The 21,789-nt window shown below is 40.1% G+C and overlaps 1 protein-coding gene across 2 annotated transcripts; it reads right to left on the reverse strand.

Annotated features, from left to right (window-relative positions):
* Positions 1 to 651: 651 nt before the first annotated feature.
* On the reverse strand, positions 652 to 21,093 carry oaz2 (ornithine decarboxylase antizyme 2). 2 transcript variants are annotated; one of them, NM_001301325.1, is given in 5 exon segments: positions 652 to 1,181; positions 4,070 to 4,155; positions 6,566 to 6,741; positions 10,282 to 10,436; positions 20,793 to 21,093. In NM_001301325.1, coding segments are annotated over 5 exon segments (567 nt in total). In that variant the 5' UTR covers positions 20,813 to 21,093; the 3' UTR covers positions 652 to 1,050.
* Positions 21,094 to 21,789: the final 696 nt, after the last annotated feature.

Raw genomic sequence — 21,789 nt, forward strand, 5'->3', positions numbered from 1 at the left:
ATGTTTCCTTTCTTTAACCCATTGTTCCAAGGTTGTTAACACGGTCATGGGCTATCTGATTGGCATGTGCGTCACGACCATTTAACAAAGTTGGCCGAAGTTTCCTTGAGAGGCAACTTTGGGAAATCATAGCAACGCGTATTCCATCCTACCGGCAATTTACATTCTTGCCGGTGGGATGGCATTGTGGGGAGATTAGTTGTCCGCGGTAATGAAGATTTGTCCCAAGGCGACTAATCTCCCTGTGTGCCACTGCCCTTAGGGAGAAGACACACAGATCTACTAGTAGCAGCTGCTTGTTGTGGCTACAGAAATAGACAATACTGATAACTGTCTCTGTGTGTTTTAGCAGAAGCAATACTCAGTATTGTCTAGGGCAGGGTATTTTCTGGAGTTTAGTAGCTGTGGAAAAGTAGCTGCTACTAGCTCTGTATGTCTTCACCCTTAGGGCAGTGGCACATGGGGAGATTAGTCGCCCTGCAATAAGTCTTAGTTACCCCAATGCCATTCCACTGGCAAGAATGTAAATCGCCAGTGGGATGGCATATGCGTTGCTTCAGTTTCCCGAAGTTTCTTTGAGAGGGCTCTTATCGCGGGCTCTGTGAATCTTCACCCTAAAGGCAGTGGCACACATTGAGATTAGTCGGCCGTGAAAAATCTTTGTGTAGTTTACTCTAAAAAGGAGCAGATCAACCACAATATGAAAAATAAAGCACATTAAATACACACAGACACAGGCGGCATTTTAGATTTCTATTTTCTCATATGCAGCTTCTTAGACTACATTCGGAATATGTTAGTGATCACATACTGCAAGGTGCTTAAAGTTGATGTTTTGGAACAAAATTGCAAGAAAAAAAAAAAAGGCAAAAAACAAACATCTTAATCATAAAACTAAAAGGAAGGCCAAAAATATCAGTCCACTGCATGATCAATCTCACTTGTCATCCCATCCCCAGAAAAAAAGGTGCTAGAAAATCCCACCCACTACTGACAGACACACGCACACACACAAAAATGGAGCTTCTGTAACCACAGGTCCACTGTGGATCACTCTTCATCTGAAGAACTCTGGTCTAAAGTGTACACCATGAACATGACATCTGGGCGAGCAGGAACACACGGGTGACCAGGACGTACGATCTCAAAGCCTAGAAAGCTGAAGGTCTTCAACAGAGAACCTAGTTGGTGAAAGAAAAAAGGAAAAATAAGAATTAAGGTGGATTAAGCACCCCTGTTTGGAAGGCCTTAGTTTATAGAAAAGAGGTGAAACCATAGTCACACAGTATAACTTATTACAGAAATTGTGGTTTGCTTAATTAAGAATCTGACACTATTATTTCTATATTTCAAGCAAAATTTTGAATCTATACACCCTATGGCAACATACACTCCATGACAAGGGCAGCAAGACCTAATGTTCTACTTGTGCATTTGGGTTTGCTCTTGGTACCCATTTCCTGACCTTAGTGTGCTGTGTGAATGTAATGGAGACCTTAAAGTGGCCACTGGGGTAGGGGGGCTCATATAAATGATGGACATTCTCTTTCAAATGCTGCAATCAATATGTAAGTGCTTTAAAATTAAGGGAAACAATCAAGAACTACTTATATCTATTTCCCCTGTGTGTCCTAATAACATTTAATGCTGTACAAAATAATTTGTTTAAGAAATAATCCACATAATCTCCTGGATATCTGTTATGGCCTTGTTCCTTCTTTACGGGACACATGCATCCAGGTCATGGCACAGAACAGGATCAGATTAGAAGAGTATAAAATTAGAGAGGATTTTGCAGATCAGAAGTACATGCAAAGCTAGCAATGAGCTCACTGAAGGAAGATCCTGCAGATCTGCTCCGGAAAGTCTTCAGGTGAATCAAAAGGGGTACTTTTACACTCCCAGACATGTATTACCTAAAGGTTATGCCACAGAGGGCTTTTGCCGCTGCCCACTGCCAGGTGGCACAACACCGGAAGAACTGGAAGACACACGTGCAATGCCAAAATCTGTCTCTGTAGGTACAGTCCCCAATAAATCTCACCATTTTTTATGCCACACATCCTCAAAGGAGATGGAAAGGTAAAATCACGGGGGGTGCCAAAATGTTAGGCATCCTCTAGTGACTTTAATTGCTTACCTTTTACCCTGGGCTGGTTCTCCTTTTAGGAGAAAACCGCACCGGCTTGGGGTAGCTGCAGCGAGTGTTTCCTCTTCCTTCTGAATCCAGGGGTTGGCGCATGCGCAGTAGAGTGAAAAAGCTGACTTTTTTGGTAAAGTTTGGATTTCCACTATGCTGTGTATGCGCAAGAGGCATGAAGACAGAAGGAAGAAGAGAATCATTGTGCTGCAGGTACCCCGTGCTGGTGCGCTTTTCTCCACCATTCCAGGGTATAAGGTAAGCGATTACCCCCCCCCCCCCCAGTGAGTGTACCTTCTCCTTTAACACTGAAGTCCAACCCAACACCTTACATAGTTACATAGGGTTGAAAAAAGACCATTGTCCATCAAGTTCAACCCATCCGAGTAAACCCAGCACACAACCTATACTAACCAATCTATACACTCACATACATAAACTATATATATACAACCAGTAATACTAACTGTAGATATTAGTATCACAATAGCCTTGGATATTCTGCTTGTTCAAAAACTCATCCAGGCCCCTCTTAAAGGCATTAACAGAATCTGCCATTACCACATCACTAGGAAGGGCATTCCCCAACCTCACTGCCCTCAGCGTGAAAAACTACCTACGCTGCTTCAAATGGAAGCTCTGTTCCTCTAATCTATAGGGGTGACCTCTGGTGCGCCACCTTAAAGGAACAGTAACACCAAAAAATGAAAGTGTATAAAAATAATTATTATATACTATTGCCCTGCACTGATAAAAGTTGTGTGTTTTCTTCATAAACACTACTGCAGTTTATATAAATACCCCGCTGTGTAGCCCCGGGGGCAGCCATTTAAATTAAAAAAAGGAGAAAAGGCACAGGTTACTAAGCAGATAACAGATAAGTAGCAGATTCCCATTGTATTCTACACAGTTTATCTGGTATCTTCTTATGTAACCTGTGCCTTTTCTCTTTTTTTCAATTTAAATGGCTGCCCCCATGGCTACACAGCGCTATTTCTATTAACTATAGTGGTCTTTCTGAAGCAAACACGCAACTTTTACCAGTGCAGGGCAATAGTACATTATATTTTGATTATTTTAAAACATTTTTATTTTTTAGTGTTACTGTTCCTTTAATGCTGTTCCTGAATGACAACTTTTATTTGAGAATTGCTGGAACTGTAGTTCATTGCCTGTAGACTGGATATTTGTGTGTTGTTATTGTTCTGTATAATAATATTGGAGCCATCTAGACACTAGACAAAGAGCCAGTAGGCTGAAAACATGTTGTGTGGGCAATTTTTTAGAGCATTTTTTTAGCCTTACAGCGTGATTGCTATGCTATTTTGTTCTTTTATTAGATTGAAAGTTGCACTTGGCAGAGGTGCCTACAGGGGTCCGGCTGAACTATACTATTTTTTGTTTAATGGTACCAGTCATTAAACACCTTTTTGAGGTTTGACAGTATGTAATGGGAAAAAAAGTTGGCTTTGTTCTGTTATTTAGTACCAAGGTGGATTTCTTTCAAAATCTCAAAATGTCTACAATTTTACAAATGTCTCTGACTTGTCATCTCTCTCCGTTATGCTACGTAGCCAATCATGGGTACTTTCCTGCCTTTCAACATCAAGGAAATAGAAGACAATCCCTTACATAACACATCCGCCTGCTGGCAATGCCTTTCAGCCAATCACACTAGCTACCCCCCTGAATTGCGGTGAAACTTTTGATCTTGCACTGTTCCTGTTTGAGACAGTTTGTTGTGGGATACTGAGAGTTTTAGTATTACTGCAGGTAATTTCACTTAGTGTCCGGATATTACTGGTTTATATTCTATTGTTTCTTAGACCATAATCTACCACATTGCTATTCCTTGGTGTGTATGCATGGGGGAGTGGAAATCACTGCAGCTGGAATAAAAAATAAGTACACTGGATTTGCATTACCCACCTCTGTCCTCCCGACTCTTTCTGAAGCAAATAAAGACATAGCTCATTTCCATCTTCTCCTCGGCAAATTCCAACAGAGCCAGCAACCTGTCAGAAAATAAGCTCACTTTTACAGGTGTCATTAAAGAGCTATACATTGTACATCAGGAATGCCCCGGCTGTGTTCTCTATCATGTTAAAATGGATGGGTGTGTTAAACTGCAAATGTTTCCACAGGCTAGTAGAGGGTTGTGAGCTGCATATGAAAGACAAAAAAAATTTTCAGCACAAATTGTCTGATTTGCATTAAAGTGCAATTGCACTTGTTTTAAAGGGGTTGTTCGCCTTCATAAAAAAAAGCCTTCCATTCAGTTAATGTAAATAAATTTATATATCAAAAGTATATCAGACAATTTGTGCTGAAAATTTTTTTTGTCTTTCATATGCATTTTTCATATGCATTACCAGTTTTCTTTAGATTATGAAATAATCACCTCCCAAGATTCTGACTCACTCAATGACATGTCTGTGTTTATGCTTCTGAGGTAGGGGGTTGCTGACCCCTTTCAACCCCCCTTTTTGTGTGCTCCCCCACTTCTATATGTTGTAGTGACTGACTGGAGGAGAAGCACAATCTGGAGATTCTATATGCTGCTAATTGTTGGAGTGTGCATCTTGTGATCTCTTGGGAATTAAGTTTAGTCCCGCTTGTAACCATAAGGGAGTGGAGTTAAGTATTGTACACCTCTACCCTTATTTCAGACACACTGGGTGTATGTGTGAATTATAAATGCTGCACAATATTACTCCATTTGCTCTCTTATGCTGGGATTTTTTTTTGTGTGTTGGCTGATTGCATTGAGGATTGTGGGAGATCCTTTTCATCCCGGAAGAAAGAGAAGAAGGCTTTATTTATCCTATACCTTGTGACTTTATATTTGGAACTATTTCTAAATGCAGAGCTGAGTTGTGTGGCGCTGCATTTAGAAAAGTGTGCGATCTGAGCTGTCAACATTTTTCTGTTATGGGCAGGTTAGGCAGGCAGAAACTGTGGCACATATAACTTAGAAAACTATCCGATCCAGACGCGGGTAAACAATCAATAATTGGTGGCCCGGGTGGCTGCAAAACAAATGTGAGACTGCCAGTCCTGCCTGCAACCGCAGTTCCGATTGCATAGTTATCCTAACTGCGTCAGTGTCCACCTACCTAACCTGCCTGTAACGGGCTTGGATCACACAACCTTCTAAATGCAGCATCACATTGCTCATAGTTGCCTAATAACGTGATCCAAGCTGCAGTCAAAAGCTTTTGTTATGGACAGGTTAGGTGGGCAGCCACTGGCACATTGCAGTTAGGATAACTATGTGATCTGAACTGCTGTTGTAACATTTAACACAGGTAGGACTGGCAGTATCACATTTGTCCTGCAGCCACCTGGACCACCAATGATTACTTGCGGAGTGGCAAGATGTGGGGGCACAGCCCAAATTTAAAGAGAGATTTGGCCAACAACTTTAGACAAATCAGAATAAAAAAAACTGCAAAGAATAGAACCATGTCATCATGACCATGTGACCTGCTCAATTCGACATGGTTAGCTTGGTTTAGAGAAGCTAGAGACAGAAAGACGTGATTAAGCTTGAAGTATAAGATATGTTTTGTAGGTTCTAATGTTGCAATTTTTAATGGGATCACAGGTATAATAAATGAAGTACAGAGCCATATATTAAAACTTGGTGACCGGCCCCTTTAATGTAGGAACGGAGAAATAGAAAAAGGCAGGCACTCCGGAATTCCAAAAATGTAGATATATAGCTCAGGTTATCAGTAAAATCAAAAAAAGTTTATTTAAATATACACATAAATGCTACAACCCCTTTAATGTATTGACTGCAGCATTAATGAGTATTATATAACACCAGTGCAAAAACACTATAAAGCAGAGTAGGGATTAATAAACCAATCTAATTACAGGGAGACAAAAGCAGATTTTAGAGCTTAAACCGTTTGACTTATTACATAATCTGAAGAGCAGAAATGACCTTCATTCACAACATAACAAATGTTTCATTGCCACTGTTTTAAGAGATACTTCTAAACACTAACCATGGAGCAGTGGTTCCCAAACTGTGGTGTTGGGGTCTGGCAGTGGCCAGGGGCTCAACTTGAAGGTAAATTAGGGGGGTTGGCTTTCTGACCTTGAGGGTCACTGGGGTTAATAAGTATTTGCTTCCCTTTTTTTTTTTTTTTTTTTTTTTTTTTTAAACTATGATTGCTACATCAATATTTTCCTAAAGCTTTTCTCAACCCATGAGCTAAAGGGGGCCCCTGGCCAAAGACTGGACCTTAAAGTGGAGTCTAAACTGAAAAAGTTTGACAAGCATCAGAAACTAAGGGAATGCACATAAAACCGTATTACAAAATATAGGGCTAACAAGTTGATTGTGTGTGTGTTAGCATAATTCCGGTAATTATTTATTAAAGAATAAATAACAATACCAAAAATGAAACTTACCCCTCTTTGCTCCCATCAGCCAGCATGCCCTCAGGAATTTCCACAAAAAGGCTCTGGTTCGACCGCATGGCATTCCATGAGGATACTTTCACCTCAGTGACCTTGTACTGGAAGTGGACGAGATGGGGCTTCCCATTGTTCACTGGGATATCTTGAGAAACCGTGAGCTTCTCGTCCTGGTAAAATTAATCTGACAATGTCACACCAAACGTAGCTACAAATTAACGAAAAGGAAAAACTATCATGCTTCCCAACCTGGATCAAAGGTAACCTTTTGCTGTTACACCCTATCTGCCCCTGCAGGAGTACTGCTGTGCTGCTTCAACTTGTAGCCATAACTACCACACCAGGAGATGGTGTTTTTCAGCAAGCATGGATTTGCGTTGTATCTCTGTGTCTGGCCATTGGCAGACTGTTTGCGTAACGTGCCCAAAAATTCACAGTGGGAAATTTGCAGCACGACAAAAAGTCACGCACGTCAAGAAAAATGGTTGCGTGCTCTAAAAAAATTATGCACCATTTTTTTGCCACAAACAACAATTTTTTCCGTGTTTCACAATTTTTTCTGTGAAACGGGACAGATTCGCTCATTGCTATTGACAAGTAGCTGCTAGTGTGTGTCTGCACCCTTAAGCCAAACACACCCACTCTAACATCACATGTGAAAAAAGTATTTCTGCAGGATTTTAAGTCATGAATGTATAAAGGAAACTACACATTACACACAACTAAGCTAAACAGATAAAACATGAAACCATAAGGAATAGTACAATTAATACATAGAATGGTGTTTAAACTTATTAGCCGTAATTAACAAGTAGATTAAATCAAACATAAAAGGTCATGCCACGTGTCTCTCTTCCTTTCAACAACTTAAATCCTATTACTGGCACTCAGCCCATCAGTCAGTTAATAGTGCACCTTTCCCCAAGTAAAGACTTTTCCCCTACCCTACGTTATATCCTGCAAACCACTTAGTATTTTAAATGCTTTAATAGAAAATACCTGCTAAAACTTGGCTTCCTGTCAATTGCACTACAGCGTTACGGCAAAGGAAGGAGCTGCATCCACTAAGCGACGATCGATTGATCGAGCCTAGCCTGACTCCTTCCTATACAGAAAGAAGGCTAGGTTCGATCAATCGATTGTCGCATAGTGATTGCTGCTCCTTCCTTCGCCGAATCGCCGTACTTCAATTGACAGGAAGCCAAGTTTTAGCAGGTATTTTCTATTAAAGCATTTAAAATACTAAGTGGTTTGCAGTATAGGGCAGTTATTAGTGCAGGGTAGAATAGCTTTTTTACTTAAAAAAAATTGTGTTACTTTCCCTTTAAAGGCATACTGTCAGAATATATTTACCTCCTTACAAAAGCTTTATTAGCATTATTTTATTTTTTGTTATGCAAGAAGTTTAGATGCTGTTTCTATAGTCTGTAAGCTTAATGTATCCATTTACTTTGCCTGAGCTAACCTTTGGTATTGCTTTCACTCTCACACATACTTTTTAGAGTGTGCTAGATCAAAGTGTACTAGGTGTATTCTAGGGGGCTGATTTACTTACCCACGAACGGGTCGAATGGAGTCCGATTGCGTTTTTTTCGTAATGATCGGTACTTTGCGATTTTTTCGTATGTTTTGCGATTTTTTCGGATTCTTTACGAATTTTTCGGATCCAATACGATTTTTGCGTAAAAACGCAAGTTTTCCTATCCATTACGAAAGTTGCGTAAAAAGTTGCGCATTTTGCGTAGCGTTAAAACTTACGCGAAAAGTTGCGCATTTTTCGTAGCGTTAAGTTTTAACGCTACGAAAAATGCGCAACTTTTCGCGTAAGTTTTAACGCTACGAAAAATGCGCAACTTTTCGCGTAAGTTTTAACGCTACGCAAAATGCGCAACTTTTTACGCAACTTTCGTAATGGATACGAAAAACTCGCGTTTTTACGCAAAAATCGTATTGGATCCGAAAAATTCGTACAGAATCCGAAAAAATCGCAAAACATACGAAAAAGTCGCAAAATATTCGTTTTCAAGTCGGAACTTTTCCAATTCGGGTCGGATTCGTGGGTTAGTAAATCAGCCCCTAGGTGTTAATATTAGTCCTTGTTGCAGGATTGTGGATAATCTATTTTTTACAATAATAACTGTGTGGGCTGTTATTCTTATTTAGCCCAGAGTGCGCTTCACTTACTTTCAATTCCATTTCCCATAATGCCTTGCACACTTATGCAATGGTTATTTGTATGTTATTCACAGAACATGCAAGGCATTGTGGGAATTGAAGCATCACAATGAATGTTCTTCAAAAGGACATAAGACAAATTCCAGCTAAGATACTGGCAGTAATGTAAAAAATCCAGCTAGCCAAATACATTCTTCAATAGAGGACAAAATACACAGCAACTATATCTTAAATGCTTTTTAGGTAATTATCACGTGACCCACAACTGCATGAACAGGGTGCCCTGTGATTACCGTTAAAATTAATACATGGGCAATTAAAAGCTTTTTGCGGCCATCCTGGAAATCTCACATGGGATGACCAAATGCTGGGAAATTCCCACTGACCTAAAGCCACTTTTAAATAAGAGGGCACTGCATAGGCCCCCACACCAACTATTAACGAGATCCACCTATCCAGTGGCAAAATAAGCCACACTACCCTCTACCATTGCCTGAACTGCAGCAGGACTGGTTGTCATTTCAACGGGCCAAACCTAGCTGCCTCTAACCTGCATTTCAGACACTGGTAGAGGGAAGCAATGATCAGGAAGTCTTGTATAGTGGTGACAGAGTGTGGCTTGGGCAGAAGCCTTCTTATTTAAAAGTAGTTTTACATTTCACTAATTTTTGCATGATTTAACCCTAAAGAATATTTCTTAAATGTGAGAGAGTTTTGTTCTGCTCCTTCAGCACTGTTACTTGCTTAAGAAACACAGCAAGCATCGAATGTTAAATATCTAAATTTTTGAGGTTACAAGGTTAAAGGCTTAATTGGCCATGACTCCTAAAATCAGAGTGGAAAAGTTTATTTAATACAGAAAATATAGTATTACTTTGTACAGCTGCCTTTTAAGAAGGTTTACAATAATGTCTTCCCCAAGGGTGCCTCAGATAAAGCCACTTACACAACACCTAGGAACAACACCAGCCAGATTTAGCTCACTAAAGAGGGCACTGTATCAGGTTGCCTTGTTTAAAAAAAAAAAACAAAAACATACAAGTGCCTTGAAAAAGGTCATGCTGCTTTGGGTTGAACACAGCAAACTATATTCTAGCAAAGCATTTGCTGTAAATGTCTGGAGAGGCAGTTAAAACACGTGGTATGTACACCTAAAGGGACAAGGAAAATGTAAGGTCCCACTGTAGGTTCATTTTAGAAGATAAAAACTGAGCCCAGTAGTTTTTTTTATCAAAACATACTGGCTTGTTCTTGTTAAAATCTGGGAATTATAGGAAGCGTTTACCTTAAATTTACTTGCAACACGAAATAGACAGGGGTATTCTTTACAACTGGGCTTGAATTGTATTTTGTGTTTTTGTTCTCTTGGACAAATTTAAAATGTATACAAATAATAAAAATACAAATAAGAAATTATAGTACCCAAATGCCTCAACATGAGTGCCTGCATGCTAACAAATGTTACCTACAAACAATTCTGTGTACAGCACTCTAATAATGGCTAGTGTTATGTTAAAAATAAAATAAAGCCTTACCTTGTAGATCACTGCTGGGAGCGCAGGATCCCTGCTGTCCCCTCGCCCACCGGGGATCTTCAACAGTGGGTGAGGGGCATCAGGAGCACCACAGAGGCCCTGGAATAAGGTGCCTGCAGCAATGGAGCTGTTGACTGCTACTCAAAGGCAAAATACTACTGTAAAAGAGAAGAGAAAGAATACCAGAAGCTTAGTTAGCAGTGGAGACAGAGGGCCACAGCCTTAAGTTTAATAAGAACAAAAGCTTATATTCCTGGAGGCTTAGCCTGAACGCTAGCTACAGAAATATTAGGGGAGGAAACATACAGGCTGCTTTATATAGTCCTGAAAATACAGCAAAATGACTGGTATTTTATATATAGGTATTGGACCTTGGGTTTTCCAGATAATGGACCTATCTGTTGTGTGAAGCATCATGCATCTGAAGGCATGAATTTATGCTGGGATAGTTACTATCAACTATCAAAATGTGTCCTATTATTATAGTCACAAATGAGAAAAATTGTGTTATTAAAGAAACTTAATTAGTGTAAGAAGCATAACTAAATTCAATTTTATGTAAATATTCATTATGCAAAGTTTAACCAGAACCGAGCACTAGAAGGTCTCCTCACATTTTTTCCCAGCAATCTAGCTTAATTGTAGTCACATTATGATCTAAAAACTAAATCTGGCATGGCACAGGGCATGGGACTTCTGAACTGTGTGTGTCAATTAAACTGGTTTTATTACATGCAAGTGCAAGTAAAAAGCAACATTATTAAATGATGTACACTATAAGCCTTCTAGTTATTATTGTGCCTTCCAGTCACAACTAAACAATCATTGAGTGATTCTTTAGAATATGCGCTGAACATTTAGTGGAACTGTGAATATTGTCAAAAAATTTGAAATTAAAATAACAGAGAACAAAAACCTATTTTATTTACTTCTGTGTGTGCCATTTTTGCTTACAAGACCCCTTTTTCAAAATGTGGGATACAATTCCCTTTTTTCAGCAAAAGACTTGTTACTGAAAGGGGAGCAAGGTAGCTAGAGCCATTCTTTTGTGTTTGAACCATGTATCTCTGTATTTAATAGAATCATACCAGCAGCTATATTTCTTATCTTTAATCACAGCACATCATCATATCCTGCAGGGCCGCACAATAGTGCTCAGATTTACAAGTCTTGTTGCACAAGCAGAAAAAACAACAAAAAACCAAGCTTATGAGCTTGTAGAAATTGCATTTTATTCTCTACTAGTTAGAGATATAACTAAAAAAAGGGAGTCAAAGGACATTGTTAAATAATGAAAACAAAACATTTTGGTTGCAACTTTTTTTCAGGATTAATAACAGTTATGTAATAAAAATTGGATATGTTAAAGTCTACACTTTTTAATGGTATTTATGGACAAACTTATGATGGTTTTATACAAAATCAGTATATACAGTGTAGTCTTAAACAAGATGTTAAGCATAGAGGCCAAGTTAGGTTATCTGTTGCACAACCAGGGCTGTGCAGTCAGAACATAAATTCTTCAACTCCTCAGTTTATACGTATGTGTTTTCCATGTTGATTGAAAGAACACAACATACGAGGCATTTCATCGCTGCCAAAGCTCAGCAATGTTAAAGCTGTATGAAGAGGTCTGCTTGTGGGAATAAACCAAAGACCCACTGGCTTAGGAAGCTGATACACTACCCTACTGGCCATCAAAGCCTGGCACTGCCAACATGAATGAAGATACTGTTCAAGTTTGGGTCTCAATCTATAACTAAGCCCATGTCATTCTGTTTTTTTATTTTAATTATTAAGAAATGTTTAAACAAAAGACAAAAAAAAAAAAATAACAATAACAGCTCAGTTGGACTTCACACTATGCACTGGGCTTTATTCTTACAGCAGAGAAGTATGTATTTATAACTTTACTTATAAAGCGCTATTTATGTACGCAGCACTGTACAGAAGAATACATTAATATAAACAGGGGTATTAAAATAGATAAATGCCAAGTATTACAATAAGCACAAATAAATAAAAGATACAATTGTAATAAGATAAGAGTAAAAGACACAAGAGGATGGAGGTCCCTGCACCGTAGAGCTTACAATCTATATGGGAGGGTAACTTACAGACACAAATAGGCAAATATAAGTTCTGTAGGTCACAGTGGGTGACACTACAATATAAGTGCAAGTTCCCTGGTCAGGTGCTGGGCGAGTGCTCCAAAAGGTAGTCTTTTAGTTTGGTTTTAAAAAGACTGAGGGAGGATTCTCTCCGGAGTAAATCAGGGAGGGCATTCCCAATGTAAGGGGCAGCAAGGCAGAAAGGTTTAAGGCGGGAAACAGCAGTTGTAGTGGGGGGCGCATCCAAACAATTGCCCTGCGAGGAACGAAGGAGTCGGCCAGGAACGTACGGAGACACAAGGGAAGAGATGTAGTGAGGAGCAGAGGAATGGAGGGCTTTGAAGGTTAAGAGAAGGAGTTTGTAAAATATTCTTTGTTTAATAGGAAGCCACGATAAGGAGTTTAGCAGGGGAAGGGCCTGAACTCTCCTGGACGAGAGTAGAAGAATTCTAGCAGCAGTATTTAATATAGACTGTAGGGGGGAAGAGATTGGCGTTAGGAAGGCCGGTTAGTAGCAGGTTACAGTAGTCAAGTCAGGATAGGATGAGAGCATGCATGAGCAGCCTAGCGGTTGCAGTAGAGAAAAAGGGTACTTTATTATGACTGTTATCTGTAAAATAGGACATTGCAACTTATTGTATTTTTTTCATTACAATTTATTAGGAGTCTGAACATTTTTGCCGACTGACTCCAGGTACCCAAAATTGCTTCTGACCCTGACTCCACAGCTCTGAGCACAACGGTGAACAGAAATTTGAAAAGCAGATGTCTGTTTTGAGGTGATGAAGAAATATATATGTGCCACAAACACTATTACATCTGTTGAGAAACGTAAACGGCAGAATTTATGAAGACATGCTGTGAGCATTTAGCTACAGGTTGCGGACACATGCAGCATTTTCTGCTGTTTACAGGAGGAAGCTGCCTAGACAAAACAATAAGAATGATGGTGATTATGGTACACATAGGGATGACTGCTTGGGTATAGGTCTTTGACTTCCATATTTTAATTTTGATAACCTGAAACACTGCACCAAACACTGCACTGAAACAGAGCACCAAAAAACGCCAGGCGATGGGCTTAAGACTCGGTAGCTGTGCTGTTATGACAACTTTTCCTGAGACAAGGTGGGGCAACAAAAGTACTGTTTTTGTCACCAAGCAAAGCTTGCTAAAGACTTATTGGCACAAATAAATGTCATTATGTCAACTAAAATATCCAGCCTAAAATAGCTGCACACACTCTATATAAAAGCTAATCCCTTTTACCCTCCCTTTGTCCAGTGTTTTGCTTTCACACTTACTAACTCCTTTGCGCAAACACAAGCCCTATTGCTTAAACTCACGCTGAACAAAGAGATGTCACCTTTTTAAATATACAAAATATTCTGCATAAGCACCAATGGAAACTGCACAGTCTGTTGCCCAATAAGCTATTTTATTCCATTCGCAAAGATGGCAGTGGAAGATTTTTAATTTGCTTGCACAGAGCCCTGACCTCAACCCAAATGAACACCTGTGGGAGGAATTAGAACGCAGACAGTGAACCAGGTTTGATCCCTAACATCAGTGTCCAATGGTACAACCTCACTAATGCTCTTGTGGCTGAATGGAAACAAACCTCACCAACAATTGTTTGAAGCTTTCTGAGGAGAGTAGTGACTATAAAAGCAAAGGGAAGCCAAATCTCAATATTACTCTTTGTAGGACATTATGCTTGCATGGTTATGTAAAATTGGATAAGGTAATTTAATTTATTGGCGTTACTGACCCTTCATTGAAAAATGTGCTAGAATGGGACAATAATATTAAAAAAAAATGTATTGTGCAATCCCAAACTCAGCTTTATGGAACAGAATTTAAGCCAAACAAATACTAATATGCAACCACTAGTTCCTTTAAGTACTATTTATATATATGCATTTCAGCAAACTGCCATTTAATACAAATACTTGACATGTTTGATGTCTTAGAAAAACAAGCTGCCTCCCAAAACAATATGTTCTTGCGCTAGAAAGTGTTCAACATCAATATCACCAGTTTTAATCAGTCCTGGCTTGGGTGCTAATGTTATAATGGAAAATACTGCCAAAGCATTCTGCACTCTGCTTCTAAGAAACAGCAGGGCTTATTAACAGTACTAAAAGGGAAAAATGCTACGGCCGAATAACTAATATAGGAGTTGTTGTCAACAGCAATCAAATCAGATTTTATCTTCATTTTCTAACTTCTAGCAGACTGACCAAAACTAACTGTTCCCTAAAAGCTTTTGCTAAATGAACTTGTGCAATTAAGTGCCCATGTAAGTAAATTAGCCCTAACATTGTGCACTTTTAGAAAAGGGTTAACATTTGCTTTTTGACAGTCTAACTTTGAGCTCCTACAGCCACTTATTTTTCCTCACATAAAGACCAGAGTAGGCTAATGTTGGCTTGCTCTTTAGAACTGCAAAGGAAGCCACTAACAACCCTTGCACTTGACAGAGAAAGTGTGATCACCATGATCATTATGTTACAGTTATACAGTATAGTATAGACACATCACAAGCATTAATTTTCTAAAATGTTACTAATGCAAGCGAATGCAAAAAAGCAGGACTTTTTTGTTTTTACAGCACTATGCAATCAGATTAACTGCTGTTTGTTGTTTCTACTTGGTAGAGTAGGTGTGGATATAACACTAGATCAGGGATCCCCAACCTTTCTTACTCGTGAGCCACAGTCAAATGTAAAAAGACTTGGAGAGCAACACAAGCACCATAAAAGTTCATGGAGGAGCCAAATAAGGGCTGTGATTGGCTATTAGGCAGCCTCTATGCACCCTATCAGCTTACAGGGGGCTTTATTTGGTAGGAAATCTTGGTTTTATTCAACCAAAACTTGCCACCAAGTCAGGAATTCAAAAATAACTACCTGGTTTGGGGGCACTGAGAGCAACATCCAAGGGGTTGGGGAGCCACTGGTTGGAGATCACTGCACTAGATTATGTGTTGTTGCTTTTTCAATTCCACTGGTAACATTTGAGAAAGGTCTGCAGGTAGTGCTATGGGACAGTGGAAGTGTGCACTCCCTTCAGGTCATCAGTGATTATAAAGGATTGTAAGATAATGGGCTACAATCACTGGCAGGCAGCTAGTAGGTCTGACAGTTGTAGGCCATCCCACCATGATTTAGATCACAAGTAACTAGAAACAAGAAGGTCTGCAACAAGAACATGTTTGTTGCACAGATCAATAGCTGTAACAGAATACAAGCCATAGGTACCGGAAAAAACGTGACAGCCAGAAATTGAGCTGGGTAGATAGAATTCAGTCAGGAGACTGACCTTGTATCTTATTTGCCAAAGGGTTTCCTTCACAAACAGAAATGGAATCGTCACTGGAGTAGATATGCAGGCTAAGACACAGATGTCATTCTTAAACATTTTATTCTGCTTACAAAGACCATAAAAAAGGAAGTATATTCCTGTGCTTTAAGCAAACATCAATTCACTGCATCTGTGTATACTTTATTTCCTGCACTTGAGCATGTACAGGTGTAGAACAAATACAGTTGGCCAGAAGCTCATAGTGACAGAAGATATTCTGCACTGTGGGTAAGAAACATAGCAGCTTGATATGCTTTAAATGTAAATGTTTGCGTTGGTATCTGTTTGGCCAAACAATATTTCTTGGCTGCAACAAACCTATTAAACGTGAGAGATTCTCATTCTACAAGTATGTAGAGAACCAATATTTATACTAAAATGTTTTGTCTGTTATTTCCACTAAAAACAAATATTTTATTTTTTTCTATTATACTTTTACTACCTCCCTTTTTATGTCCCATCATAAGTGAGGATGTTTTGTATAAACAAACCACTCCCATGTCGCAGCTACAGTCTGTACCTGCAACTTTTAGATAATGGGGTGCTCATTACACATTGATCTGGGTAATGGGTAACTGGACTAACTAGCGTCTACTCCTACCATTCCTACTCATAACCATGAAATTGAAAATTGTTAAGAGCTAGCAATCTTTGTTCTGTTTGGCACAATAAAGGGTTAAAAGTACTTACACCTTCCAACCATGATTCTTTAGTTAGTCAAACTAAACGTCCACACATAAGGCCTATGTATAATAAACTCCTTTTTATCCAAAAGCTGCAGACACAGACTGTAGCTGGGGCAAGGGAGAACTGTTTTTTCAGAGCTTATTACCTCTATTTAGACAAATCCTCCTGATGACAAGGACAAAGGGAGAGGTAGGTAAGTATTAAAAAAAACAATCCATCTGCAGTTTATAAATGAAGCATGGAAATTGATTTTTGCCAACTAAAGGGTCAGAATAAATTCAACCCAAGTTATTTTGCTCGCACTCAGTAGAGCTTATATAAGCAGATACTGCTCTAACAAGCCTGTAGGGGACATATTTCGAAAGCAGATAATCTGTTTAGAACACAATAGTTTTAGTACTTAAGTTGAGGTAAAGAGGGCTAAATATTATTTATGATTCTACACACCTATGGCATGAAAAACACTTCTAAAAAATATGAAAGTTGCAGCCAAGAAATATTGTATTTGGAGATGCTGAACAAACAATGACTCATTTACCAACACAGGTGCATCACTAGTTGCTAAAACATGCCCAAGTTGCATGCTCCTTACCCACAAAACAGTATTTCTTTCCAAAATTTCAGCATAAGTGAGCAAAACCACTCTCAGTTTACTGATGTAGATGTAAATTAGTGTTAATAAGTCAAGCCCACGTTGTTGTGCCAGTTTTTCTTAAGGGCTCTGGTACACGGGGAGATTAGTCGCCCGCGGCAAAACTCCCTGCTCGCGGGCGACTAATCTCCCCGAGTTGCCTTCCCACCGGCGAACATGTAAGTCGCCGGCGGGATGGCAGACGCGGCGGGGCGATTTCGGGAAATCGCCGAAAAAGCCTCGCGAGTCTTTTTCGGCGATTTGCGCCGCCGCGTCTGCCATCCCGCCGGCGACTTACATGTTCGCCGGTGGGATGGCAGAGGGAAGGCAACTCGGGGAGATTAGTCGCCCGCGAGCAGGGAGTTTTGCCGCGGGCGACTAATCTCCCCGTGTACCAGAGCCCTAAAGGAACAGTAACACCAAAAAATGAAAGTGTTTAAAAGTAATTAAAATATAATGTACTGCTGACCAGCACTGGTAAAAGTTGTGTGTTTGCTTCATAAAGGCTACTATAGTTTTTAAAACTAAGCTGCTGTGTAGCCATGGGGGCAGCCATTCACACTGGAAAAAAGGAGAAAAGGCACAGGTTACATATCAGATAAACCCTATTATGTTCTACAGAGCTTATCTGTTATCTGCTATTTAAACTGTGCCTTTTCTCCTTTGAATGGCTGCCCCCATGGCTACACAGCAGCTTTGTTTATATAAACTATAGTAGCCTTTTTGAGGCAAACACACCAGATATACCAGGGCAGGGCAACTGTACATTACGTTGTAATTACTCTGAAACACTTTCATATTTTGGTGTTACTGTTCCTTTAATAAGTGTGTGAGAACTGTGTTACTTCGAGCACACAGCATCATAAACCTCATCCAATTCATCAAAGCAGGCTGATCTGTTCCATTGCCGCAAGGTGCAAGGAGCATGTACAAGTGCGCACAATAACAATGTGGTATTGTTTCTATAGTTGGACCGTTATAAAGTACAGGAATTTATGAAGAGATGTTCTGTGACTGGGAAGCTAAACTGGTATTCATGAGAATATCAACAGCAATAAAATAACTGCAAGAGAAAGAAAATTAATATCTCAAATTCCCTGGTTAGAACACACTGTAAATAAGTTTTATGTAAGTGGAGGACAGAGCCGATATATTTGATCCAAAAAACAAAATGTCAATCTCCCCCACAAAAGAGGAGTACAAATTTCTAATACTATACAGCTACTTTTTCAATGGCATGCCCTGAGAGGTTTCACAAATACTTTTTAAGACTGTCCAAAAAGGATTTGGCAGTGTTAAAATCCCAGGGTTACAGCGTACTTTTAAAGTTGGGATAACTGGAATAACAGGCTTCAGTCATGCCTTTGCATTCTTGCTGCACCAACAATAATACAAGGGCAGTTTATCAACATTAAAGACTATAACATACGTAGTGTTTTATCACTGTTGGTCACATGCCACTGACGACAATGTAAGTGCTGAGAGCTGTCTTTGGCAGGTTCACCTGCAACACAGACATACTTTTAAACAACACCTTTTCAAGCAGCTACTTGTCACTGCTACAAAAACAGACAATGCTAATTATTTACTAACAACTGTCTCTGTGTGTTTTAGCAGAGGTAATTCCCAGTATTGTCTATGGCAGGGGATTTTCTGGTGTTTTTTAGCAGTGACAAGTAGCTGCTACTTAGTAGTTCCATGTGTCTTCACCCTAAAGGGGGGCACCGGTGCTTTGACCACTGCTGACAGTGTGTCCCTATCAATCCAGAAACGTATAAGAGATATAAGAGATAACTTCTCTGCTACAAATGTACAGAATATCTATTAGGAAATTGGGTATATAAATAGTTACATAGGGTTGAAAAAAGACCAGTGTCCATCAAGTTCAACCCATCCAAGTAAACCCAGCACACCTAACCCACACCTACCAATCTATACACTCACATACATAAACTATAAATACAACCACTAGTACTAACTGTAGATATTAGTATCACAATAGCCTTGGATATTCTGATTGATCAAGAACTCATCCAGGCCCCTCTTAAAGGCATTAACAGAATCTGCCATTACCACATCACTAGGAAGGGCATTCCACAACCTCACTGCCCTCACCGTGAAAAACCACCTACGCTGCTTCACATGGAAGCTCCGTTCCTCTAATCTAAAGGGGTGGCCTCTGGTGCGTTGATTGTTTTTATGGGAAAAAAGAACATCCCCCAACTGCCTATAATCCCCTCTAATGTACTTGTACAGAGTAATCATGTCCCCTCGCAAGCGCCTCTTTTCCAGAGAAAACAACCTCAACCTCGACAGTCTCACCTCATAGTTTAAATCTTCCATCCCCTTAACCAGTTTAGTTGCACGTCTCTGCACTTTCTCCAGCTCATTAATATCCCTCTTAAGGACTGGAGCCCAAAACTGCACCGCATACTCAAGGTGAGGCCTTACCAGGGACCTATAAAGGGGCAAAATTATGTTCTCATCCCTTGAGTCAATGCCCTTTTTTATACAAGACAGCACTTTATTTGCTTTAGTAGCCACAAAATGACACTGCCTGGAATTAGACAACTTGTTATCAACAAAAACCCCTAGATCCTTCTCCATTAAGGATACCCCCAACACACTACCATTCAGTAGATAGTTTGCGTTTATATTATTTCTACCAAAGTGCATAACTTTGCACTTGTCAACATTGAACCTCATTTTCCAGTTTGCTGCCCAGTTTTCCAATTTTGTCAAATCGCTCTGCAAAGCGGCAGCATCCTGCATGGAACTTATAGTTTTGCACAATTTAGTGTCATCAGCAAAAATAGAAACAGTACTGTCTATGCCCACCTCCAGGTCTTTATTAAACAAGTTAAAAAGCAAAGGCCCAAGGACTGACCCCTGCGGTACTCCACTAACCACAACTAAATCAACTGAAAAGGTTGGAGGCAAGTTCTGCAACAAAAGTTCATAATACTGAAAAACAGAAATCCTGGCCCTAGTGTTACTTATGCACCATGGCTGGGTCTCTTGTAACAGCAGGGCTAGAAGATCAGATGGCAGCATCACACAGATCTAATGACAGCACCTTGACATAGGAATCTGTCAGGTCAGCACAGCACTGAATTCTTTGTTTACTTTTACTGGCCAAGTGCCTCTGGATCTTGACTTGAAGGGTATGGTTTCATATCGCTTGTATGGATGCTTCTAGGCCCTGGGCCAATAATAACATTTATGTATGCAAAATATAAATGAAAAAAAAAAAACTAATGTGTAAAGTCAGGGAAAATAACAGAGCAGCAATGCCCAAACTCACCTATCACTCCATCAGTCATAATAAATAACTTTACCCTTTCATTAAAGTATCAGCAAAGCCACAATAAAATAACTCACTGGTATTAATATAAGGTTATTCCTATGGAGTACTTGCGCATAGAACCCTTGATTTGGTTAATGGTTCTCTTTGCTTCATATCGTTTCCCCATTTTGCCCCAAAAGCACCTATACAACTTGCCCACCCACCAACATGCCAGCCACTCACTCAGACCAACCTTATTACAGTTCTCATCAACCCTAACAGTGACTACACACATCCAGGCACAGACAACCTTGGACACTTGAGTTGCAAAAACCATTCCCATCAGCATAAATGCAGCAACAAAGTTTGCGCCGGGGCGCAAGGGGTTCCGCATATGCCCAATACACGGCCAGTAGGAAGGCTTGCGTACCTGTCCTGCGGCTCTATCATTCTCCCCTTGCCGTACTCTGCTCTCTTTGGTTCCCTCTGCGATCCCAGGCCTCGGCAATATGCTCTATAGGGTCCCCCCTTGTTACTGCGCGCACGGATAAATGAGTCTCTATTATAAGCGTGCGGGCCTTCTGTGCTCTCCTCTCCGCACCGATCAACCGCATCCGGCCCCACTCGGTGTTTCCCGGTAACACGGCTTCCTACCGCTTTCCTAAGCAACACCAACTAAACAGACTTTCCTCGGTACTGAAATTGCCCCGCCTCCGCCGCGCTCTAGAACCTTCCCCAGGTCCCTCCTATTTCCTGACGCCAAGTTATTTCTGATTCGAGATTGGTGAACTGTAAAGTCCTCCTCCTATGTGTTCCCAAGGTAGGTTGCACTGGACGCCTTACCGAGGTAGTTCTGTCTCAAAAATTTGTTGTTGTTATGCGTTCCAAATATATAGAGCCCGCCCACACTGCAAGGATGTAAACATATTAGTGGGCGGTGAGAGGGGGGGGGGGCTGGTCAAATGGCAGAGGCCGTGACGTTATTTGTCACATGACAAATGCGCCCGCTGTCAGTTTGATGTATTGGAGCTGGCCTGTGTGTTCATGGAAGTATGTGTGTTTGTAGCCAGCCTGCCTGTTTCCAGCGAGTCTGTAATTAGTACTGTACGGTGCCGTTTGAACCTCTTTGTATATATTCCTACATTTTATCTCTTGCAAGGGATTTTAGTCCTTTGCGAAAAGTAGTGCTGTAATTTCACTTACCCAGCATTTGAAAAACATTCTTGCTAATGGTTTACCTCATCTCATTGTTGAACAGCATTTAATACCAATAAATTGCTTTAGTGTAGGCTATTAAGGTTGACTCCGCCAATGCAAGCAATATGGCAGGTGCAGTTTTCACTTTGCCAGCACACAGTTCCAATGAGAATAAGTCACCAACTTCAAAGCAATGAAAATTCAGATCACTGACCTAGCTAGAAAAAAAC

This window comes from Xenopus tropicalis, chromosome 3 (genome assembly GCF_000004195.4).
Source record: "Xenopus tropicalis strain Nigerian chromosome 3, UCB_Xtro_10.0, whole genome shotgun sequence".
NCBI classification, from domain to species: Eukaryota; Metazoa; Chordata; class Amphibia; order Anura; family Pipidae; genus Xenopus; species Xenopus tropicalis.